Genomic DNA, 26,450 nt, shown 5'->3' with positions numbered 1-26,450 from the left:
CTGTGTTAGCCTGGAGTATCAGTATGCAAAGGATTCTTGTAGCAGTGCATTGCTTTGAGTTTTCCTGGATGTGTGGCCATGTTCCAGAAGCATTGTTTCCTGATTCTTGTAGCATGAAGGATGAAGGTTGGTAGCACAAACTTGACAGAGGTAGACTTAGTCTATGAAATTTTATGCCATCATCTTTGTTCTCTTAATCTCTAAGGTGCTCTAAGACCCCCCTGAATACAAGAAAACTGAACTGATCAACTCTTGAGATCCTTTCTAGTTCTTGTTTCTGCAGTTTCATAAGTTGAAGAGTCCACAGTTCAAGGATATACAATAGACAATGTGCCCGCGGTTGCGAGTAAAGAAACAGCTGCAAGGAGAGTAAAATAGCATAGCAACACCACATTTTTAAAAAGTAAAACAAAATAGCACTTTGATAAGTCTGTAGAATGACTGTTTATAACATTCAGATGTTTTTTAGCCTTTGTGGGGAAGGACATTGACAATTCATTGAGGGACAGCAGTAACTTACCTTTTCTTGTCTATTATTTGCTTGAGGGTATAGCTAACAAGCCCCTTAGACTAAAGCCTCTTATGCCCCCCTCCCCACTCCCAGGGAACCCCATACATGCATCCAGATGGTGATATCTAAGTGAAACCTCAAGTGATAGTTTTGATCTAGCAAAGTACTAAGACCACTACAATGGATAAATTTAAACCATGGTCAAACTAAGTACTCCTCACTAATATAATGGCAATGAGATTCTGGGATATTGTATTAAAAGTAACTTATAAGCAATAGCAACAAAGCTCTGATATATGCCATTTCTTCTTCAATACACAAATGAGATTGCTTGAATAAACCGGTTATAACTTTTGGGCTGGGCTACTTTATTTTTAAGATGATCAATATAATTCACAGCCATGCAAGAAAATCTAATACAAGATTAACAAAGAAATATCCCATTGTGGTCAGTGAGGCTTACTTTCATAGATTTCCAATAATAATAAATTGAGGACAATCTGTCTTGATAAAACAGATAAGTTTAAAGGTTAGGATTGACTATTGTACAATAAAGATCAGCTTTGATTTTAATACATTAAAAGTGCAGGGATTTGGTAGGGACATGAAGAAAGAGAGGCTATAAAGCATTGTGACGCACTGTGCACATGTTTGTGCCATGTTTACTCATCAATAATTTGGAGAATGAATAGCCGGCTGAGAAGAAATAGTTTTCAAGGTAGGGGACAACAAAAGCAGTCATAAGGAGTCAATGTTGCAGAACTCTACAATATTTGATTAGAAAGTACAATTAGCTTTCTTTCTCTAAAATGTTTTTCAAAAAAAGTTAACATCATTTTACCTTCCATTATAAATATCACAGTGTATACATTTGGGTGGAGTTTTGAAGATTGGTTTCTTTGAATTATAACTCCTTCACTAGCCACTTCATCACACTAGAGAAAAATCCACTTAAAATCCGGTTTCTGCCTCCTGCAGAATCTGGGGTTTGTAGTTTGGTGAGGAGGTTAAAGGCTCCTCTCTAAACTCCAAATCCCAGACCCTAGGAGACCAGGTGTTGTGATCTTTAAAATTACCTTTTCTAGCCTCTGGATATAAGGTAGCTGGAATGTATGTAATTGTTTTAATGTATATATCACATATATTCTTGAATGGTAGACTATTTCCCTAGTCTACCATTCTTCCCCAACAACAGTAGAGTAGAAGTAGCTTAATGTTTTCATGGGGGGGGGGGGGGCTCGCTGAATAAGACAGAAATTGCAAACTGGCAAATGCTGTTAATATGAAATTCTATTTCCTTGAACCCTCCACTGGAGTCTTAAATAAATGAATAAAGAACTCACGACACTACAACTTGGTGCGATGTACCTCATGGACTTTCTGCAACATGCTCAAATGTAGTTATAGCCAAAGAGAAGACTGAGACAGCACAGACATTATTTGATGTGTTGTCTAACTGAAAAGTAAATATACTTTCAGAAGTACTTTCAATGATGTAAATATTTGTGCTTACAAAATTCTTGCATAGGGATGTCAGTGAACAGATTGTTACCACAAGGCAGATTCTTTAAAGTTGCATTTTTATTTTACTAAATTATCTATGTTAAAAACAAATTTGTGCCTGGTGTAAAATTTTACTGCATCAAATGTTACAAGCAGCAGAATGAAGGGGATGTAAGAACAAGTGTTAGGAAACATGGAAATAAATTAGCATATAATTTACAAAAGCAAATAAAAATAATAACAATGTAACAGTGTACCACATTAATACTGCGCATAAAATAAGAAGCAACTAATCACAATAATAGAAAGGGTTCTTTTTAATTTTGTACTGTAAAGGAAATTTATGTGACATCCATACCATTAGTAAAGATCCCTCTAAAATGGATAATTTTTAGGTGTGTACGCTTAGATAGTTTGAACTGTAGGCCTCATGGTAGGTGGCATAGCCCAATGGAAATATGTACCAGCAATTATTTGTGAATTTAGTATCTTACCATTTAAATTTTAGGCTTTTCATCTTTCTGTGGCCTATGCAAATGGTTCTATTGTAATATTTAGGAATATAATATTAATATTCTTAGCTTAGATTATATAGATGGCTATAGTGTAGCAGCAGCAATGTCCTGTGCTGTGAAAAACCAATGGTTTACCTCTTTTATTCAGGCTTTTATTTAGGCTTAGAACTATATGCCAGTCCATTTGTAATCCCAATACATTCTGTGTATCATTCCCTTTAGCAATGCAAGTCAACATTGCTCCAGGGAGCTTCTTAAATTCCAAACTCAGTGCTCCTATGTGCCGCAGAGTAAACACTGGACTTCCTGGTCTTCTAGCACCAATGAAAGAGCAAAATGTGCTTATGGAAACACTTTTTGCAATGGCAATGTTCTGTGAGGTAAAAGGAATTTGTTTCAATAAATCTCATCATTTTTTCTTAGTTCAAGAGACACATTCAGTAATAAATATTCATGTCTCAGAGCAAACCAAAATATGATAGATTGTAGTGTCTTGCCTGTAAAATGCCCTTGTGATAGCTATCCCTTTTATTTTATTTTTTTACTCAGCCAAGGCATGTTAGCACCAAGTTATTTCCCTAAGGCTACAATCCTATACCATGTACCAGAGAGTAAATCCCACTCAACTCACTGGGATTTTCATTTGAGTAGGTAATTATGTATAGGATTGTACTCGAGAAGACTGATTTGCAAATGACATTCACTCAACGGCAACTCATGCTTACATGGGAATTCACAAAATGTGTATAAGTTTTCCTTTCTAAACTTCCATTTCAGTGAGCTCTGTTCATTTCCACCAAGCAGTAAATGGCTCTAAGCAAACAAATTAGCTAGAATTCTTATGCTCAGAAGTATAATGGAAGTGAAACATTCTGTCAAGAGGTAGAATATGACAGGAATCTCATGGTTATGAATGAATGAGCTATGGAAAACCCTGATGGATTGTCAGTATTTTTTCCTGCATAGTACAACATACACACACACATACTTCCTTTCCCCCAACTCGCTCTCTCTTTCTCTCTCTCTCTCATTCTGTTTTTCCTGTTAATTCACATTAGTAAATATTGTTCAACACATTTGGCTTATTGCAATTTGTTAAATATACTGACACATTTAGATATCATATACATGTTATAAAAGCTTGTCTCATTAAGAGTATTATTTTTTTTTATAAAAGTGCCATTTGACTTTTAGTGTTAATACAAGGTGGTGGTGTTCACATCATCTCAATTGCACTACAACAAAGGAGGCAAGTTGGACACAAAAGCACATTCATCAAGTACCTGCTACAAACTGCAAGTGTTCAAGTACAATATAATAATATAAACAAGTACCCACTTTCCTTATCTCTTTGTTGTGTCATGTACAAAGCAGGGAATGGGGGAGAAGTATGGCCATTAGTATTAGCTCACACTGGATTCTGGAATCTATTTTACCCAAGGAGCTTGGCTTCACATTTAATACAAGTCAGCGTATTAATATATTGAAATGGTGAATATAAAAACTATGGTACTTGATAGTTTCCCGTAAGTTATGTACTCTTTGGTTGTTTATTCTGTAGGAATCTCCAAAACCAGATGCATCCAGATGCATTCTTCTACATAGTCTCTCATAAATCAGTGCTCCCCTATTGTTTCAGTGAAGGAGAAATGGAAAATCCATTGTATGCTTCCAGATGATTTGCAGAAAACCCACTACAGTTTATCACTTGTAACTGAAAACCAGTTAGACATCTGAAAAAATGGATGTCCTTTCTATTTGAACTGAACAGTGGATATAAAGATATATATCCACAGTGGATATTAACCTTCAGCATGTCTACATAAGCATACATTAACATAAACGTTAAGAAATACCTTTGCAACTGTTGTAGAACTCTTCCATTGTGTGTGTACACGTATATATATTCCCTTTTAGTGGAAATTCTGATGTTATTGCAAAATGGAAAGATAGCTGTAAACCTATGTTTATTGTTTGATGCATCTAGGGAAAATGTGTTGCATTTCTTAGTTCTATGTTCCTTATTGTTCTAGTTTAGTTTAGCTTTAGACATGGCTCACAGCAGTCTTCGGAAATACGGATTATTCTTTAGAGAATTAGATGAACAAAGGAAAATACATTTATTTTACTTCTGATTTATATTTGTTTCTAAAATAATATTCCCAAGACCACTTCTTTAATTTAAGTTGTGGTGCTATGTAGTAAGATAAAATAGTTATTAATTATAAGCTATGACAAGATTTTAAAAATGCTTCTTTTCTTTTGTAGTTGACCAAACCACAATAGCTACATTTTAAACAATATTAAATACAAATGGATTCAGTGTCATTGCTAAGTCCATTATAACAATTATCTTAATGGTCCAAGGAGGTAAAAAGACTAGTGGATTTAGTCAAAAGTACACATATGTTCCGCCATAAGTTACTCTGTGTGCACTGTATTTTTCCATTATGGCATGCCCTCCTTATTCTGTCTCCAGCACTTTGGATGAATAAATCCCACTTCATAGAAGTTAAAATAATATTGAAATTCTGTCAGCTGGGGCTGACCAGTGGTTACATTTTCCACAGGGTGATGCATTTACAAGGACATACGTCTGGTTGCACTTGCAGCGATCTCTGATGGACACATTTCCACAATGAAAATAACAAGGCACTTTCAGTTTCTGTGGGTCAATGTCCTTGGCAGGTCTTGCAGCATATCTGTCTGAAGTATGCTCGACTGCAGAATTTGAACTTCAGCACCAGTGGGCAATAAGCCACTTTATTCACATCTTTGCATTCTAGTGGAGGCATAAACAAGCCAAAATCATTATATAAATTTTTAAAAGGCACAAAACCAAATAAGGCACAAAACCAAATAAGGCCCTCTGTCCTCTGTATGAACTTATCTTTCTAGTGGCACAGCTTAGTTACTACAAACAGAATAATTTTGAAATTAAGAAATTGCATTGAGATTTCAACCAGTGACTATTTTAAGAATATCTGCCTTGTTCCTGAAATTGCTAAGAAAAACCTCCAAAAGCTCATATGACAGATGACTCTCCTATTTTCCCTTTGAACCTTAACAAAGAATTATACGATAGTCAGTATTCTGTTGGTTTTTTAAGGTTTTTATCTTCAAAGGTACCCAACAAACCTTTGAATTCATGCCCCATGACAAATCTGTTTTTCAATTAAAATAGTTTGTGACATACACTGGGGCCTATTACACTATGAAACAAAATTTGAACAAAAATTATGTTCCTGGTTTGAAAGTGTTGTTTCCTGTTTAATTTGGCCCTCCAAGTGTTTGCACTTCGCCTCCCACAATTCTCAACAGCCTACTGGCTGTAAGGAATTGTGGGGGTTAAAGTTCAAAACACCTGGAGGGCCAAAGTTTGTCCATGCCTAGCCTAGGAACTTTGTTTGAAAATTTCCTTAATGAAAATATGCCATTTTTAACCTTTCAATGTGCAGACCGCTAAAACAAAGTTTTTGCAGTTTAATAAATATTTTCAATGTTCTTATGATAAAACCAATTAGGAACAAAAATCGTGTTACATAGTGTTATTCAAGGGAGTGGAATGATAAAAATTCCACGCGGCACATCAACGTATTAGACACATAGAAGTAGTTCTTTGGATCCCACTCCATATATGTGAACTGCATCCATATACATCAGTTCTCCCATGCTTAATATCACATGAAGAAATAAGCTGAAGCTTTGGACAGAGCCAAGGGAAAGTATTGGTTTGGGACTTGTGCTAAGAACTGCAGACCAAAAAGTTAAGACTGCTGTTCTAGAGTAGCTGCTTAGTAAGTCAGGATTGAGGGACTTCTATGATCCCTATGTTTTCTCTACAATACCGAATATGTGGGATCATGAATACTAATAAATTATGACTGTTTACCTCTAGGCAGCAAACCATGAATTCCAGCCAAGATTTCCAAGTTAAGACCAGTGATGGAAATTCAAAGGATTTAAGGGGATCCAAAAAAATATACTGCATGGCCTTTGGCCTGTTCTGATTTGTGGACACACTACTGTGGTAGTGTATATTTGGCTCTCTTTCTGATACATATAGAAACTAATCACAGTGTCCTTACAATAACACATTGTTTTCCTCTACTAAAATGCTTTAAAAGACAAAGCATATAAATACAAAGAAACCAATGCCTTCATGTGAAGAGATAAATTGTTACAAGGTCTATAATTTCAGATGACCTTGTAAAACCTGGATTCAGCTGCCATCTGTACTTAACAAATCTTTTCAAAAGAACTTTTTAAAAGAACATATGTACTATATCAAATAGATATCAATTGCATGTGTGCTATTGCAAATATAAGCTGTCAGTATCTCACTTTGAATAACAAATATAATATTGACATTACCAGTGGCAGTTTGCCAAGACCTAGTGTATAATGCTCTAATTCTTCAGTTAAATGCCTGAACATAAAGAGCTGAGGCAGACATTCACTGTGACAAGATGCTGCCACTTTATTTCATCCACTCTTAAAACCCTAAATCTTTTCTGACTGGATAAGTACAGATGTAAACTATGTATGACGTTATCAGGATAGCTGTACAATGCAAGCAGCTGGCTCTTACAGATGAAAATTCTGCATTCCAACCATTCTGTAGATGCTTTTTACAAGTGCTAAGAACAAGTAAACTATCATAGTTAACAACTGCTAACCATTTAATGTGCTATAAAACTAAGCTTATGTTGCTGGCATCTAATCTTTAAATTCCCATTAGCTTCCTGAAAGAAGAGATTTCAAATTAATTCAGCCTCTTATTTAATATAGGAAAACATACCAACATTCTTTTCTCTGAATTTTTTGTGTTTTGTGTTATAATGCATAATCTCTATTTTTAAGGAGGTGTGTAAACCATGGATGCAATTCAACTGAATAAGTGCACCAACATGCTTGAAAAACAGTGGTGTTACTTTTATTAATCTAATGGCTCATTCACATATGAAATGTATCCTAATAAATTTCCAAAAGAAATTAGTATTTATGAAATGTTCATAATGTTAATTTGCCACAAGATTAACATGAAGTTTTAAATGCTAGTAGTAGGTAGGCATTGAAAACTCCTGTGTATTTTTATTGATGCAAAAATACTTATATCCCAAAGTTGGAAAGCTAAACCCTCACCATTCACTGTTCAATGGCTGAAATATCTTACAATATCTTGCTATGCATAAATTTGTATTTTCCAAGAAATGCATTTTTGGATATGACCAACTAATATGCCTAACCCACATCCATATTCTATTTTTCTCTTCTGTTTATTCTTTCTTTGTATTGATTCTTTTAAAAAACCCAATAAAAAAGGATTAAAAATAATCTGGAGAGTTTCAAAGAGAATATCAATGCCAACAGTTCACACTTGCTTTATAGTAGCAAAATCATTAATTGGCATAAGGCATATCTCAGTAGAGCTGTTAAAATGTCCATATACTTAGAATCAGAAATAATAATACTTTATATAGTATGACCCCCCCCCCCAAACCTGTGGGATTGGTACCCACCATTTTGCCTCCCCACATGTAACAAAATACGTCCTCTCCAGGAATTTTCTAGATCCTCCAGGTGACTCTATGGTAATTTCTGGCAGAAGCTGTTTGTTTTAATAGGGATTGCTATTATCTACAGTTTTCTGTTTCCACAGTAGGTTTAGAAATATATCCCCCATGAATATGCTGCATTGTGTTTTACTGCAGTTTAGAATGGTTTACTGCCTCCAGTTTGAAAACTCCCATTTTTTTGCATTTTTTAAATTTATTATTTGAACTTATATGCCGCCACTCCCTTGGGGCTTGGAGCGGCTTACAAGAATGGCTAAAATCTAACAAAATTTAAAAGCAATTTAAAACAATTTAAAAACAGCAATATCAAACATTAAAAGCCTGTCGAAACAGGTATGCCTTACATGCCCTGCGGAAAGCTGGTAAGTCCCGTAAGGCACGGACTTCAGGTGGCAGAGTATTCTAGAGTGATGGTGCCACTGCTGTGAAGGCTCTGCGTCTGGTTGCTGTTAGAAGCAAGGTCTTGACACTGGGAATTTCCAATAGGTCTTGGTCCTCAGAACGGAGGGATCTCTGGGGTTGGTAGGGGGTGAGGCGGTCTCTCAGATACATCGGCCCTAGACCATGCAAGGCCTTAAAGGTGAGTACCATCACTTTGAAAGTGATCCGGTGCTCAATTGGTAACCAATGCAGCTGTAGTAAGATTGGTCTTATGTGGCATCTCATCGGAATTCCCGCAAGAAGCCGAGCAGCTGCATTTTGTACCAACTTGAGCTTCCGGATCACCAACAGAGGAAGACCAATGTAGGCCAATTTAATTATGCCTTACTTCTTATTAAGGAGACATTCCACAAAGACTGAAATTGTTTGTCTCCATTAAAAATACATATGATGACTTAATAGCATGACCAATGTGATATGGAAGTAAAAATGAAGCTCCCAAACAGACCACCAAAATTTGCCATTTGCAGAATTTTAGCTATTTTTTTCAATGAGTATATCATCTACCTGGAACCCTGAAAGTGCTACAATTTTTCTTGTTGACTTGTATGGGAAAACAGACTATTATAGCCAGCTGCTTCAGATTTAGAAGTAATCCCCTAATATGTTTTAGCATTAATTTGGAATTTCTGGTTTTAAAAAAAGTCCTAATCCTGGCTCTGCAGGAAGGAAGCTAAGAACAGCTTTTCTCTCTTGAGGATTATAGATCTCCCATTTTACTTAAAAACAACAGAATCAGCAGAATTTTCCGCTCTACAATATGGCTAAGTGAAATTGTGAATGATGGAGAAAACAGGTACAACATTCCTACATATTTTTGAACAATATTATTTGGATTTATCTTTTCTGTATAAAAGAAAATCAGTAAAACCAAGCTCACCCTCTGTGTTGGAAATGGGAGTACTATCACATTTGCTTTCACACTGTTGCATTGATGGAGGCCGAAGAGTATCTGGACAGTCATTGGATGCTTGCCCGGTATATGAAAGACATTGCACAGTTCTCATCTGTTGTCCAAGACCACATTGTGCAGAACACTATGTCAGAAAGAGGCCATGAAAGGGGGGAAATAGAAAGCAAAGGATGTCATACACCAAATAATAAACTGAACAGCAACATGGTGAACAGAGAAAATGCCACCGGGTTCATAGGACATTTTTATCCTTATTGCCCAAGGGTAACTGACTGAAGAAGCGATAAGAGCTTTTGCAAATCTTGATGAATCTGAATTATGGGAATGTGATATTATAGGGGAGTGCTTCTTAGATTTATTTCTTCAAAATTTTGATCATGCTGTGAAGGATGCTATAACAATCAATAGAGGCAGATACTTAGAGGAACATGTCACCTAAAGTGAAGTCATCTTCAATTGTAAAGGGTTTTTGAGATGCAAGTACTTCAATCCAGATTAAAATTTGAAGTCATTTTTTCCTTTTTAATGTTTCATCTTTCCATCCTGTAACTTTACCAAAGTACTGATAACTTTCAAATTTTACTAAGTTTCAACATGAGTTGGCTCTTCCATTTTGGTTGTCCATATTTCATTTGATGATGTGAAAATCTAGGATGCATCAGGAAAAAGGGTTTTTTGTTTGTTTCTTTGCCTCTTTGGAGGATAGTCACAGAAGTGATAGTATTGTCACCATCTGTATGTTTACAATAAGTTTCCATTGTTTGGAGATTAGACTAAATTAGCTAGTATCCCTTACTTCACAGTTGTTGGAGCCTTGGGGTAAGTGTTGTTGATTTCCATAAAGAACAAACTGAAATAATCAAATCATGCATAATATAAATAATTTACCATTCCGTGGCCAATGTGATCACTCGAGCTATTTTTATTTAGCCATATTATTCAAATGCATGAAGATTTATGGCATACTACAGTTCTTAATTTTGAAAATTCTGCAAAACAATGTGATTGATTGTTTTTATACCATTGCCCATCAGAGTGGACCGGGGACAGACTACTCCAGTTACCTAGCAACTCTGCCTTTATTACCTGCCCCCAGTCTCCCATAAGCCATCGTGGTGGTGGACATCTGCCCAAGCTACAGCGCATACGGACTGGAGGCTTATTTTCTTCTTGGCAATGTGCAACTGGAAATGTTTTAGAAAGATCGCTGCTTTTACAGAGGACAATACGATGCTTGAAACCAGGACCACATTTTGGAGTACACTGGAAACAAGAAACAAACAGGATTTAGATATTACAATACGAAAAAGTAAAATATCAATATATTAAATCACTTGGCCTTCTAAAAAAATGTCCACTACACCTAAAACTCAGACTATAATTACCATATTTGGCTATAACACTTGTGGATAACAGAAGTGAGGTGGTTCTTGTGGGTTTTTTCGGGCTATAGAGCCATGTTCTAGAGGCATTTCTCCTGATGTTTCGCCTGCATCTATGGCAAGCATCCTCAGAGGTAGTGAGCATCCTCACTACCTCTGAGGATGCTTGCCATAGATGCAGGCGAAACGTCAGGAGAAATGCCTCTAGAACATGGCTCTATAGCCCGAAAAAACCCACAAGAACCTAGTGATTCCAGCCATGAAAGCCTTCTCACTACCTCTGAGGATGCTTGCCATAGATGCAGGCGAAACGTCAGGAGAAATGCCTCTAGAACATGGCTCTATAGCCCGAAAAAACCCACAAGAACCTAGTGATTCCAGCCATGAAAGCCTTCTCACTACCTCTGAGGATGCTTGCTATAGATGCAGGCGAAACGTCAGGAGAAATGCCTCTAGAACATGGCCATATAGCCCGAAAAAACCCACAAGAACCTAGTGATTCCAGCCATGAAAGCCTTCTCACTACGTCTGAGGATGCTTGCCATAGATGCAGGCGAAACGTCAGGAGAAATGCCTCTAGAACATGGCTCTATAGCCCGAAAAAACCCACAAGAACCTAGTGATTCCAGCCATGAAAGCCTTCGACAATACAGAAGTGAGGTGAATTAAATTATCATAAAGCCTTTACATAAAATGCTTCCTTTTATTTGTAAGGCTAATTTCTAAGACTACCAACACCACATATTTCAGCCTCTGCACTGCAGAATATAGTGCTTTATTAAATCATATGTAGAATCACACACTATATATATATATATATATATATATATATCTACTAGTTTCTAGTTTATTTATTATTTATTTATTTTGTACACTTCGATCCTGCCCTTCTCCCACAAGGGGGACTCAGGGTGGCCTCACATAGGCATCAATGATACATACAACATATACATCATAAGAATACAATTAAAACAGTAAAAACATCTTAAAACATCATACAAATCAGCTAATAAATTCATTTAACAATAATATTAGAATGCCAGTAAAACCAAAAATCAAGCCAGGAAATCCAATGTCGCACATTCACATTCCTTTCCTATTGTCACTTTCATCTAATCAAATGCCTGGCCACAGAGCCAGGTCTTCAGTTGTCTTCTAAAGGACAGGAGGGAGGTGGCAAACCTGATGTCCTTAGGGAGGGAGTTCCACAGACATGGGGCCACTGCCAAGACAGCCCTGTCTCTTGTGCCCACTAACCGTGTTTGCAAGAGTGGTGGGATCAAGAGCAGGGCCTCTCCTGACGATCTTGAATTTTGTGGTGGTTCATAGCAGGAGATACGTTCGGACAAGTAATCTAGGCCAGAACCGTTAAAACCAACACTTTGAATTGTGCCCGGAAGCCAATCATCAGCCAGTGGAGCTGGTACGACAAGGGACAAGTACGCTCCCTGTACGCTGCTCCAGTTAACAACCTGGGTGCCGACCATTGAACTAATTGAAGCTTCCAAGATGTTTTTAAAGGCAGCCCCATGTACTGAGATATGCCTTATGCCAAATAAACAAGAATAATGCTTCAGTGATACTATGCAGACTGAATATAGAGATAACCTGTGTGAAGTAACCACTGATTTGGATAGCTCCATGTATTTGCATTTAAAATAATAATAAAGGCTGTCGCTACAACTCCTACTTAATAAAAGATTCAGTTTGTATTGGAAATAATGTACTTATGCTGGAAGTAATCCAGTTAAAGTAAAGAATTATTATTTCAATGAATGTTGATAAGATGCTCTCTCTTAATGTGCACTTAAATGCATAACTTTGCCTGGCTAATGTCCTTAATTCTACGTATGTAAATGCTGTAATCTGCTCTGAGTCCCCTAGGGGAGAAGGGTGGAATATAAATAAAGTGTATTATTATTATTATTATTAGCATGGCTGAAAAGCAGAGTAAAAACACTTCAAATCAATCAGTCAATAAAACCCATTCCCTATCAGATGTAAGTTCAAACTGTATCTCATAATCTTTTTTGGCTGTTACAGAGATTGGAATCTACTACGAACCATGCAATGATCACAACTTCCTCCACTCCACCTTTTAATCGATGTCCTTCCTCAAATGAATAGTCTCTTATTGGCCCAAGAGGAGGAGGAGGAGAAGGAGGAGGAGGAGGAGGAGGGGAATACTGATTGGGTAGGCCCGTCAAAAGAGATAGATCTAGCTGTGTCTGAAATTTTGACAATGCATTTAGCTGTTGGATTTCTTCCAGCAGGTAATTCCACAGTCTGGGAGTGTTCTAGAAGGGGACCGTGGTCAATATGGTATCAAACACCTCTGAACACTCTCAATGAATGATCAACTTCTCAAAGAGGGCACACATATTTTGGCTCTCCTATAGATGTTTTTTTTCTTCTTTCTATCCCATGGTGGATGGACAAAGTGGGAAGCAATATTTCAACCAGGTGCAATTTGAAACAAATAGTTTACTGTAAAAGAGAAGAATATTTTGAATACATATTATTTAATCATTTAGTGTGTTTACTTACTTCTGACCAATCCAACGGAATCCACTGTGGGGGGCAAGACTGGTTATTACAAGATTCTTTTTCAATTGGCCGATGTGTTAAACAATGAGTACTGTCCAAGGTTTCCTCTTCAGAAGGTCCAATCTTCCTGATGCACAGAACTGTTCTTGATCGCATTCCACCATCACAGGTCTTACTGCATTCTGACCAATCTCCAATAAACCACCTTCAAGAAAAACATTGGGAAAGTACATCACATATTCAACAAAGTCAACTGATATACACATAGTTAACAACTACACATGACTGAATGAGTAAGAAAATGATAAATGGCAATTTATCGTATGCCCTAGTCAAAGCCAGCCCGGGTTGGAGTGGGTTTCCAACCAATTGTGTGTAGCCTGTTGTCGACCTTTGCAACCCGAAAGACAGTTGCATCTGTCAAGTAGGAAAATTAGGTACCACCTTAAAAAGTGTGGGGAGGCTAAATTAATTGATTTATGAGGCCATAAAGAAGACTCCAGCAAAGCATTCCAGCGGGGAAGCATGCGGGGAATGTGGAAGTGCTTCATCAGCGTCGCAGATGGTCGATGAAAGCGACAGCTCCCCTGGCAGCCAGAAAAAAAAAGTTAAATAGTCTCTGTGTATGTCCGTATATGTTTGTATGTCAAAAAAATGGCATTGAATGTTTGCCATATATGTGTACACTGTAATCCGCCCTGAGTCCCCTGCGGGGTGAGAAGGGCAGAATATAAAAGCTGTAAATAAATAAATAAATAAATAAATAAGCATAATGATGTAATTCTCATTGAATCCTTTAATTCAGTATGGCAGCCAGAAATGTCTACAGAGATTTTCTCTATGCTCCCTGATTTTTCTGCCCATGATTCAGTTGAGCCAGAATTGTGGATGGTTATTATTGGACTTTTGCTCTGTTTCTCATTCAATTTCCTCATCAAAGTTTGTTATTTTGCTTTTTTGAATACCTTTTTTTTATAACTTTATGTCTCCAAACTCACTACATACTTCGTTTTCTCGGTATTTATTTTTTGTTTTATTCCCTGATTTTCGCTTTCACTTGAAATTAGGAAAAATATTTCATTGTAGCTCTTTTCTCTCTTCCTCAGTGACTCACTGAACAGTAGTCATCTGGGGTTTCTTGCTTGCCTTAATTCTTTCTCCCCAATCCACTATTCAGCCATTTAGGGACTACACTTTTATCTTACATTTCTGGCTTTTTATCCTTTTCTTCTCTATCCATTTTTTTCTTAATCAATAATACTATTTTAATTTTAAACTGGAGAGGGTTCAATGCACATCTGGTTTTAAGGCAAGATTTCAAATAAATGGCTGAATAGTAGATTGGGGAGAACGAATTAAGGCAAGCAAAGAGGGAAAAGCAGACAGAAATGGGGGAAAAACAGAAACAATTTTTCCTGCTGCCATGTTGGTCGGCCAGCCGGAAAAACACACTGGTGATAGATTCCTTATTCCTGCCATCCCAAGAAAGTCAGTTGAGCTTCTAGTATCTAACACTGCAATAAACATTTTTACTTAATAACTTTTGACTTGAAATTCACTTTGGGGGCACAGAAGTTTTTTGGTTTTTTTTAATGGGAGACTCACTAGATAGCAGTTGCTGTAGAAGTTATTTCTTTCTATTATTTGACTCCATGGAAAATTATACTTCTAGTTTTAAGTTACATAAAATACAAGCAAAATACTTAAATAATTTTTTTGGCCCACAATTTGAAGTTTTCATATTCTGCTAGTACAATTCCCCTCACCACATCTCTTGAAAATACAAAGAACACAGACATATAATGAATAAATCACCTATGCATTAGGTACTTACTCAGTTGGGCAAGGCTCAGTATTGCAAGTTCTCTGATTTTCTGGTGGTTTATTATCAAGATCACAGTAATTGTTCTGTACTATAGAATTGTCATCCAGCCGTTTGCACACTATTTCTTGCTTCTGTGAACCTTAGGAAGAAAAAAATATATTGTGAATCACAGCTTTGCTCTGATCTGTCCTATTTCAAAAGGACACAATTTGTATTGCATTACATAAAATGAAAGATACAATCCATATTAAGGATCTGTTTAGGGCTTGGTGAATCTCCTGCTTTTACTGTCTTCAGGATGACCTAAAAGATATTGTGGGGTATATACCCCAGATCCTTATTCAATTTTAAGATCACTGAATGCTACTGATATGACAGGTGTTTTACAGTGTCTTCTACTCTGAAGAAGCATTGGCTAGATTTGAAGCTCTGCTATCTTGTACATCTGTTCTCCCTAAGGTTTGAATATGTTATGACAGTACTGAGATTAACTAAAGAAGAAGCAATGATGTGACAACTCACAGAGATTACTATAACATAGATATTGTTGACAACACAAAGGATTCTGGGTCTTATATTTCCCTTCCTCTCTTGTGCTGATTCAAGATGATAAAAATTACCATTCTGCATGGGAAAACCAGTTTTGAATAAGATGTATGTGAATTGTAATTACACACAAAACCATATAATTTATTTTATTTATTAAAAAATACATGTAAGGGTTTTTTAAAAAAATCTGCACCTCCTTCCCCCTCACTTTGCTGCCATGTCCCTCTATAAACCATCATGGAGGTTAAGATCTTCTGGGGAGGTGATCCTGCTCTCAGTATCACCTCTGTCGCAAGTGCAGTTGGTGTGGATGAGAGACAGGGCTTTCTCAGTGGTGGCTCCTGGGAACTATCCCGAGTGAGATTAGATCAGCAACCTAACTCCTGGCCTTTAGAAAGAAATTAAAGATGTGGTTGTGGGACCAAGCCTTTGGCCAGTAAAATTATGCACTGCATTTATTTTTTTTTTTTTGTCGTGTCAGGAGCAACCGCTCCTGTTGTGAGAGAATTGGCCGTCTGCAAGGACGTTGCCCAGGGGACGCCTGGATGATTTTTGATGTTTTATCATCCTTGTGGGAGGCTTCTCTCATGTCCCCGCTGGAGCTAATAGAGCTGGAGCTAATAGAGGGAGCTCATCCACCTCTCCCCAGATTCGAACCTGCGACTTGTTGGTCTTCAGTCCTGCCGGCACAGTGCTTTAACCCACTGTGCCACCGGGGGATCCATGCACTGCAAATAATAATTAGGAAACATGTGCAATGACAATCAGAATGGCTACAGTGTACACTTTTTTGGATCATGTGATTTTAATATTTACACTAGGATGTTTTAATGCTTTCTTCTAATGTTTAAATGTTGTTTATGTCTTATGTTTAATGGTTTTAATGATTTTAATTTATAGTTATATGTTAGTGTTCAGTTATTATGATCGATCTCTCTCTCTCTCTCTCTCTCTCTGTGTATAGCATTGAATCTTTGCCATTAAAATGTTGAAAACCCCCCCGGGTGAGAAAGGCAGTAGAAAAATATAGTAAATCAATAAACAAACAAATATTTAATATTCAAAATGAAGATTTGTCATTATTGATGTACACATTAATTTTATCCACTTCATGCATGTTCTGACAAACAAGCACTATTATCCACTATGCTACACAGTATTTCTGATTCTTTTTAAAAATTGTTTGGCTTGGCTGTTGCACAGTGAACAGAAAATATGTGATCATGACACAGTATTGGCATAACACATGTATACATGCTGAAATGTATTGTTGTTGTTGTTGTTATTATTATTATTATTATTATTATTATTATTATTATTATTATCTATAACTCACTTTTCTCTCCACAAAGGAGATTCAAAGTGGCTTGTATACACCTCTTTACATTTTCTACATATTTCCCACCTCGGATCTTTGTTGAGTGCTTTCCCTCAACTTTCCTCCCTTTAAATTTGTCATACCATAAAGCAATGAAAATGTTTTTGTCTTTTTTGCAGCTGTAGCACTTTAAAGAATTCTATTTCAGTGCTGAATCTCCCCATGTCCTCCCCTATAGTCAGAGTTTGGTTTGTGTCTGCACACCATCTGATAAAGTGTATAGATCAATGAGTCCTTGAACGTTTTAAATTTCTAAGACCTAAAAACCGAATGTAAACCATAGCTATGTCTTCATTCGTTGACTAAACCAGGCCTGCACAATCTGTGGCCCTCCAGGTGTTCTGAACTACGGCTCCCAGAATTTACGATCATTGGACAAGCTGGCAAAAGCGTTTATGAGTTGGAATCCCAAACACTTGGAGGACCACAGGTCATGCAGGTCTAGACTAAACACTCAGAAAGAAAGACAGTAGAAGATATGTTTTCAGGAAAACAATTGAGCAGAATAGGTTCGTTTCCCATTTTGGTTTCTACAAGGCTTACTTTTGAAATGAAATCTAGGAATCCAGGCCAGTTAATAGTGTAAGAAGGCAGCGTGATCAGAATTCAAATATGAGATAGCTAAATGGGTAGTAACAACTGTATCTGGAACTCCCTGCCCAGGGAAGCCAGAATGGCCCCCTTCCCTGCTGTCCTTCTGGCGGCAGGCTAAGCCCTTTTTATTAAGGCAGGCTTTTAAGGTTTTTAAGATCAAGTCAAGGGGGACTGTGGTTTTAGCTTTGAATATGTTTTAATCAGTTTTAATGATTTCAAGTGTTAATTTTTAATTAATATCTTTGATGTTTAATTCTATTTTAATGTTTGAATATTCTTGGAATTTAAATTACTTTTAATGTAATCTAAACTTATTGTGTATCAATAAACAAATAATACCTTGCCTTTCCCCCCATTCTGTTTCTTTTTCACCCTCCTTATGCAATATTTGTTCAGTCTTTCTTTTTATGTCTTATCCAAATAAAAGGCAGCAGGGGTTTTTATTCTCTCACACATGAACACGCCCACCTCTCTCTTCTCAGACAGTCCATGTGCATGTCAATTGCATCACAAACAGGAAAGTTTGACCAGGTAGCTAGCTGGGTTACACAGAAGTGGGACTTGGCATTTTGTTATCTTTCCTGAAACCACATCTCTATTCTTAAGAAGCTCTTTTACTTCTGAAAAGCCCTCTTACTCTTACTCCTGGAGAGTATAGTGAAAGCCACAGATTTCAATTCATTTAAAAAAAAATAAGTGCAAAGATAACATAGATAACCAGTTCCCCCACCAACAGCTCCAAGTTTCAGTAGCCTTGGTTTCATAGTCTTAGAGCTTTGAAAGAAACAGAAAGTTAGACCTTTTATCTCTCTTTTGTTATTATGATGGATTAAATATTGATACTTTGTGACTAATGGGAGCTCTTTTATATAAATCCCTAGTTTAGAAATTGCTCATCTAACATTTGTTTTTTAAAAACTGAGCAGAAGGAAAAATGTTTAAAGTTTTAAATACAAGATATGTTCTGTTTGTTCTAACTGACCACTTCTACTTAGTCCAAAATAGGATATTTTTAATAAAGCTAGTGCGAATGTTGGCGCACAGTGGGAAGAATCCTGAAGCCAAACGAGACAGACAACCCAGATGTGAACTGGCTGGCCAAAACACATGTTGATCTAGTTAAAAATAAGCTATTTTGTAAAGCCTTGTATTATTGGATTTATTTTATGGTGCAATAATGGTAGGTGCCTAAATAGATTTCAAAACCACGACTACCTCACTGAAATGCTATAGTAAAGTTTCCATTAAACAAAGTTACTAATACAAACATCAAAATAACGCTAAGGACTGTATTTTTAGGCAGCAGTTATATGTACCATCCTGGGAATATTAGCACAAAGGCCAGTCGTTTTATAGAATTGGTGCTGAAACTTCCAATCTGAATTGGAGAATCTGTGGTTGCTGCATATGGTGGGGGAAGTTCAAAAATGGCAGTGGCCGCGTCCCTGCCGTATGCAGCAACTGTATGAAAGCATTAAGGGCGACGCTGTACAAGTACTGTAGAAGAAAATCCATTCATCAGGATTCATGGACTTAATTCGGTCCCAATGATGAGGTGAAGGGGAGCCTCACCGGGAAGATGTAAATTAAGGGCAGAGCAAGCTGCAGGTGTCCAGGGCACCCAGGTTATGGAAAAAAGAGATAGAATGGCTCTGAGCCCAGAAAAATACACCTCTTTTACCTGTCTGGCCCACCCTTGTATCCTATTACCATACTTCCTCCTCTGCCTCTCAGATCTTGCTCCTGAAGATTGCAGTGAAGAGGTGCAGATGCACATGTGCAAAATCTGAGAGGCAGAGAAGGAGGTACAGCAATAGGAAAATTGCCATATTGAAATCAAATCTGATGCGTTTTTAATTTTTTCTATTGTGTGTGTTGGAAGAGGGGTAGTCTTATACGGCAAGTATATCCCAAACTCTATATTTTAACTGGAAAAGTTGGGAGTCGTCTTATATGCCCAGTCGTCTTATATGCTGGAAAATACAGTAATCTTTCTGCTTTGTAAAAAATTACCTCCAGCACAAGTAGCAGAACATTCAGACCAAGGCAGGTGATTCCATGTAAAGCCAACTTCGTTGTCACCACTGCCAGTGCGAGAGATGGGAACATTGAATTTATACCTTATTCCCAGGTTTTGCTCCTGTAGTAAAATCTGCAATTGGAAATAGCTGGTTATACTATTTAAACAATTCAAAAAGAGTTAATTGACAATAAATGGCTGCATTTGTACTAGATCTCTACTTCCATAAAACAGTTTTGAAAATTAGTGTAGATATTGATTTGAATTTCCAGAAATTCCTTCTTGACCAGTGGTTTTCAACCTGTGGGTCCCCAGATGTTTTGACCTTCAACTCCCAGAAATCCTAAAAGCTAGTAAACTGGCTGGGACTTCTGGGAGTTGTAGGCCAAAACACCTTGGGACTCACAGGTTGAATACTGCTGTTCTAGACAAATAGTTAAGTGCCCCTTTCAAATGTAGTAAGAAAGTTTTGCAAGGAAGGAAGGAATAACGAGACAATAATGAATTGGTTTTTTTTAAAGTGCAACAAACAGTCTGATCTTTGTGAAATTCTACATTAGGATGTTTCAGAACAGAACACATTACCAATAAAGTTACTACAAAAAGAAATAATGGGACTTTAAAAATTCCTAAATCCAGTATAGTGCTAGCATATCTCCCATGGTACAATGGAGCTTTATTATCCTCTTCTCCCCAAAACTTGCCCACACACCCAAAACTATGCTGAGGAGAACCTCTCAGCCACTTGGGACACAAATTTCATGGATACATGGACATCGGCCGCCATATTAAAAACTGCTTTTGAAAATGAAAACTTTTTTTCATTTTCAAAGCAATTTGCATTACAGGAGGACATAAGTTCATTTGAAAAATACCACTTCAACACCTGTGTGGTTGTACAAAATTAACTGTGAAGGGAAAGTGATAATATGGATCAAATGGCAACTGGCTGGAAAGAGAAGGTCATGAGCAACAAGGAAGGATAACTGACATGTGTGATAGAGGGCAAAACCCTATTAAAATACTCTGATCTACTTTCCCATGTTGTTATTTTTCAGCCCCAACTTGCTAGACATGAACTCACATTTTTTAAAAAGGCAATTACTTTACCATCACTATGAGGTTTTCTGAGGTAGGGCCTAAGGCTTCCAAAGATTCAGCTTCATCTGCTGGCCTTTTGTAATGGAAAGCTGTCCCAGCGACATCAAACTTTCTAGGCCAGTCAATAGTCCAGGCCCCATTAATATAATAATCATCCTCCTCAGATTTTAAAGCTTAAAAAAAATACAAAGTGCTTAAAAGCAAGAAAGAGCAAATCTGTATAAGAAAGGCCACAATTAACAGAGCAATGATATTATTGTCGATTCTATGGCTGCTTGTTTCCTGCAACCAGAGAAAAGGTGGGGTATTGATTTTCCCATTTTTAAGAACAGGACTCCTTTTTCCTAATCATTTTTATTAAATACACAGTAAGCAAATCTACAAACGAACAATCCATGTGCTATCAATATAGACACAGAAAACACACTAAAACAATACTGATATTTTTCGAAAGCCTTCAATTTAATCTTCTCAGTTGTCATCATCTTCATTGTCTACTACTCATATTATTCTTGATTACACATACATAACTTTGTTTTGGCATACAGATCCCCCCCCCCCCAGCAATATACTCCCCCCCCCCCAACAGCATAAACAATGAACCATTTTGAGAACAGTATCTAAGTCAGGAAAGTACATTGTATTTAAAAATAAAATAGAACTTGTTGATGCCTTAATACAGCTTATACATAAAATCATTAAGAATTTTAACATTTTACATAGTTGCTTATCTAAAATAACAATAAGCATGATAAGATGCATCTAGTTTAGAAGTTTCCCCGCTTTAAACATATCATGCTTATAATTCTGTTACAATCTTCCATATACTTAAGTATATTTTGTTTTATTCCCCTTCCCCCTCCTTATCCCTTACCCTTTTCTTGTGCCACCTCCACCTGGGCCAACTCTTCTTATCCTTTAATTCCAAAATTTAATTGTTTCTGTTGCAGGTTTGCTTCTCTTTCCTTCAATAAATATAAACTCAACTAAATTTACCCCATATGTTCCAAAAATCTGTTTGCTTCCATATTCCCTTTATAGCTTTAATGTCACATGTCAGTTTATCAATAATCGCTATATTCCAAATTTCTCTATACCATTCTTCTAATTGGGTTTCCCTTTTATTTTTCCAGTTCTTTGCAACTATCAGTCTCGCAACCATTAGTAAACTAGAGGTCAATTCTTTCTCTTGTTGTGAGGGTATCGTCTTATTCTATATTGATAACAATGCTATTTCTGGTGTACAATGCTATTTCTGGTTAACTCTATTTTTATTATTGTTCTTATTTATTTAAATGCTGTTTTCCATTTTTTGTATAAAGTTAGATATTATTTTTAAAGTATTTTCTCTTCTCATTAAATGCAGTGGAAGTGAATTACTGTAGCAAATAATTTCTTCTGTACAAAAAAATGTAAGGTAAAAATATGTAATTCTACAAAATGTAGATATTTTAGAGTTCTTAAGGAACTGACAAAATGAGTATCATCTGCTGTCAGCTGTCTAAACAATATTAGTTTATGCAACAGAGACTATTCAAACCATGCATTAAAGAGCATTAGAAAGAAAACTTTATCTAATCTCCAAGTCAGTGCTATTTAAAGACCAAATGGATTCTGGTACCAGGGGCAAATGCAGATGTTTAATGTTTGGCAAAAACCTTGGATATGTCATTCACACTTTTAAACTGAAAACAATATTTTCATTTTGAAAACCAGACAATTTACCCAACACTTGTAAGAGCTTATTACTGAGTTGTTATGTGGCATTCCCATATCATGAATTTACACAACACTAAATTACAAGAGAAAAATATGAAGTAATTTTTTTGCATTGAATCTAGCTCACCTGTAATGTTTTGCATGTTTTGTGTAATACTATTTCAGTATAAAAACCTGGAAGTCCAATTATATCATGATGATACAGAAAGCGAGAAAGATCTTCATATAAATCTAACTGATGAGATTCTAGGGGCCCATGTTACATTGTATTTCATAACAGGATCCTGATTTATCATTTCACGTTAAAGGTCAGATTTTACTATCCAATAGAACTACACGAAACTGGATTCTATAGTGGTCAAGAAACCCAAGCTGCAAAACACTCCTTAATTGATTACATTAGGTCATATGTTGTCCACTTCCAGATAACCTTACATTTTATTCTAACACTTTCTTCTAACACCATGGCTAGAGTTGGTATTTCTGGCTCATTAACTGACCCCATTCATACAAAAAAGGAGCAAAACAAGGGTGTCTACTGGCACCAATACTCTTTAATCTATACTTGAATGATATAATACCTGCACTCTCGGGGCAAGAATTTTTCCCACCTAGGATCCATGAAAATCTCTATTCTATTATATACAGATTACATGGTTCTAATCTCAATTACCCAAATTGGCCTGAGAAGACTTCTTTCTAAGATTGGTGCATATTGTTCTAAAGAAAAGCTGAATATCAACTATAATTTTTAAAAAATGTAATGGTGTTTGGAAGAAGACACTCTCAACACAGATGATCCATCAGGGGTCACCAAATAGACCACTGTCGGGAATTTAAGTACCTTGGAATCCATTTCACAGAAAAAGTATCCTGGAAACCACAAGTCTATTGGAGCAATACTCAGATTCTACAACACTGCAGGGAGTCATCTAGTTGCCCCAGTTCTTAAAATATTCCAGAGTAAAGTTATATCCCAGATTTTGTATGGTGCTGCTGCCTGGGGATGGGATGAGTGCCAGACAGTGAAAAAGGTTGGTCTCTCTTCCATTAGATCACATGTTCACTTCACCCTATTTAATTATTGGAGAAGTGTAAAAGACTCCTCAGTTAGGGTTCTCCCCAAGGGCTGATTTGAACAGCTAGCAAAATGCAAAGTCTGGAATACAAGATACCAGAAGTTGCTTGAATTTCACCCCACTGTCTGATAAGCCCTCTATCTTGAACTCAAGGGAGAGGCTCAATGAATATATTTTTAATCACTGTGCCAATCATGATAGGCAGGCTATTAATAACTCCCAATTTTCCCACTGGTTCAGACTGTACAAACTTGACCATGATAGGGTTATCTACCTGACTAGGCTCACATTTCCAAAACATAGGCAAGCCTTCACAGCCCTTCGTTTTCAAAAAATGCCCACAGCTGTGATTGATGGTAGATACATGAGTACTCCTCTAGCTCTTTGTTTATGGGCCCCCGGTTTGCCTCACGATTTGTTTTTCTGTTCTCTGTACTCTGAGCCAAGAACTAAAATCCTGGGGCCTAATCTTTATCTCCTTCAAACCAACACTGTGTCAGAAATGATTTTCTATCTCTTGGCTGACACTAACCCTGTGATTACTCACCAGACATCTCTTTTTTGCCCTGGCAGCACAGAAAATTCGGGTAAGACTAATTTCTGATATTTCAGTTGACTGTGTTGAGGATGCTTTTAACTAATAGTGGCAATTTACATAGTTTTAATAATGCTGTATCTATTTGATTTTACCTGGTTTTTAATTATGCAGGTGTGAGTCCATACAGTATGTAGTATTTTAAAAGTGCATCTCGCAACCGATATATGTAGCATTTTAATGATTTATAGGATTTTAATTGTGTATTTTATATTGTATTTAATAATCTGGTTTTCATGTATTTATGTATTTGCCTTATATGTGAAAAACCTATGATCTAAGATTTGAATAAACTTGAAACTTGAAAGGGAAAATTATAAGTTAACACTTGAATAAATCCCAGTCATTCGATTGATCTAGTCTAGTTGACCCTAGCAAGTTGATTTATACTCCCCCATGTTACCAGATTTTCAAAATTCAAGCAATTTTACTTAAATTTATTTTTGTTTCTAAACATCCCAGTGTAGCTCTCAAATTAGTGTGATCCTTCAGTAGTTTCACTGAGTCCAGTGGAATGGATGTCCCTGAAAGTAGGTATTTGTAACCTTAATGTAGTATCTATTTATACTCCAATTTCATGTAAACATATGTAATCTTATCTCTCATGTTTGTTATCTGAATTCCACATCTTTATCAAATTTTGAAATTTAATATAAGAACAGTATCTTACCAATGTAGTTTTTTGACACTGTCACTTCTTTGATTTCTATGTGAACAGAACCTTTTGGAATCTGAACGACTTCCATGTAACCTACAATATAAGATTATGTTAATTTGATAATAGCTATACATGTTCTTAAATTGGCGAACCAATACTTTTCAGGAGAATAAGGCAAAAATCCTGCCACTGAAGCAAACAGATTTCAAAGAAGAGAAGTTAATTTCTGCCCCCACATAACAAAATATGAAACAACAAAATTGACATTTGTTTCCACCATGTTATAATAAGACATGTCAAGGCAACATGACTTTTATGGTAGAAGTAAGGAGAACAAATACAATGTTGAACTTTAACCTTTATATAACAAAAAGAAAAAAAATCTTGTCCAAAGTGATTTCTGTGATATTTCCTGAACCCAGTGAAATTCTCTTAGCATTGAGGGTTTATTTATTTATTTATTTATTTACTGTATTTGTATACCGCCTTTCTCGGCCAATTGGCGACTCAAGGCGGTTTCCAACAAATCAGTATACATAAAACATAATATAGATAAAAAACATTAAACAGTATAAAACATAACAAAAGCAATAAAAGCAACATCATCACCGTCTCATTATTCTCAAGCATTGTCCAATTCCATTGTCAAGTCATTCGATTTCCTATATTAGCTACTCTGTATTTGTAAATGCTTGCTTGAATAGCCACGTTTTAACTTGCCTCCGAAACGTCAAGAGGGAGGGAGCAGATCTGATCTCCCTAGGGAGGGCATTCCATAGCCGAGGGATGAGGACAATTGGAATCATGAAATAACAGGATACAATGTATATTCTGTTATTTCATGATTCCAATTGCCCTCATCTGTGGCTCTAGGTGCCCTAATTGGGCCAAAGACAAGCAGCAGTTTTAGGAAGTCACAATGACAAAGGCAAAGTGAGGCTTGGAGTCTGCTTAGAGCAAAGGGACTGATCAGTAACAAGTTATGTAGAGATAAATATAGAAATGTCTTATTGGATAATTATTCAATGAAAGGAGAAGGGAAAACACCTCTACAGGAAGTGTCTTGAAGTAAAGAAAAGTCGGATAATAGGATGCCGGGAATATTGAGAATACGGATCAGATTAATAAAATGCTTTTGTTAACCTTTGGCAGGTGCAATTGAGTCTATTTGTATTGGCACATCATATGGCAACTCTAAACATACTTCTGTGTGGATTCTGAGGATCTAAAACATCCTGCCCTAGTAGTAGAAATAATCTATAACTGAATAACCATGGCAGAAACCCACTCATGTCCACTTCCAAATGCAATATAAAATGTGGGTGGGTCTGGGGGAGGGGGTTGTGTGTTTTAAAATGTACTTAATTGTATGTATTATATTTTAACTGTATTTTAAACTAACCCACACAGTATTATTTGTTTGTTTTTTAATTTTTGTATTTGCTTTGTTTTAAATCGTGACCAAAGTGTGTGGTTGACAGCTGCCTTAAGGCCTATGAGGAGAAAGGCGGAGCATAAATAAAGTAAGAAGAAGAAGAAGA

At 36.5% G+C, this 26,450-nt stretch overlaps 1 protein-coding gene across 2 annotated transcripts in view; it reads right to left on the bottom strand.

Moving 5' to 3' along the window:
• Nucleotides 1-2,074: 2,074 nt before the first annotated feature.
• ADAMTS6 (ADAM metallopeptidase with thrombospondin type 1 motif 6) overlaps nucleotides 2,075-26,450 on the bottom strand; it is a 134,896-nt gene continuing 110,520 nt past the window's right edge. For both annotated transcript variants that reach the window (XM_060761554.2, XM_060761555.2), the window contains exons 18-25: nucleotides 24,922-25,002; nucleotides 20,868-21,031; nucleotides 19,751-19,889; nucleotides 15,226-15,355; nucleotides 13,392-13,596; nucleotides 10,549-10,725; nucleotides 9,430-9,586; nucleotides 2,075-5,311 (exon numbers count right to left, since the gene is read on the bottom strand). In XM_060761554.2, the coding sequence (XP_060617537.1) occupies nucleotides 5,202-5,311; nucleotides 9,430-9,586; nucleotides 10,549-10,725; nucleotides 13,392-13,596; nucleotides 15,226-15,355; nucleotides 19,751-19,889; nucleotides 20,868-21,031; nucleotides 24,922-25,002 (1,163 nt within the window). In that variant the 3' untranslated portion in view covers nucleotides 2,075-5,201. The remainder of the gene's footprint in view (nucleotides 5,312-9,429; nucleotides 9,587-10,548; nucleotides 10,726-13,391; nucleotides 13,597-15,225; nucleotides 15,356-19,750; nucleotides 19,890-20,867; nucleotides 21,032-24,921; nucleotides 25,003-26,450) is intronic.

The sequence above is a fragment of the Anolis sagrei genome, chromosome 2 (genome assembly GCF_037176765.1).
Source record: "Anolis sagrei isolate rAnoSag1 chromosome 2, rAnoSag1.mat, whole genome shotgun sequence".
Lineage (NCBI taxonomy): Eukaryota > Metazoa > Chordata > Lepidosauria > Squamata > Dactyloidae > Anolis > Anolis sagrei.
The sequence above is the reverse complement of the archived record's forward strand: the minus strand, read 5'-3'. Positions and strand labels throughout refer to the sequence as shown.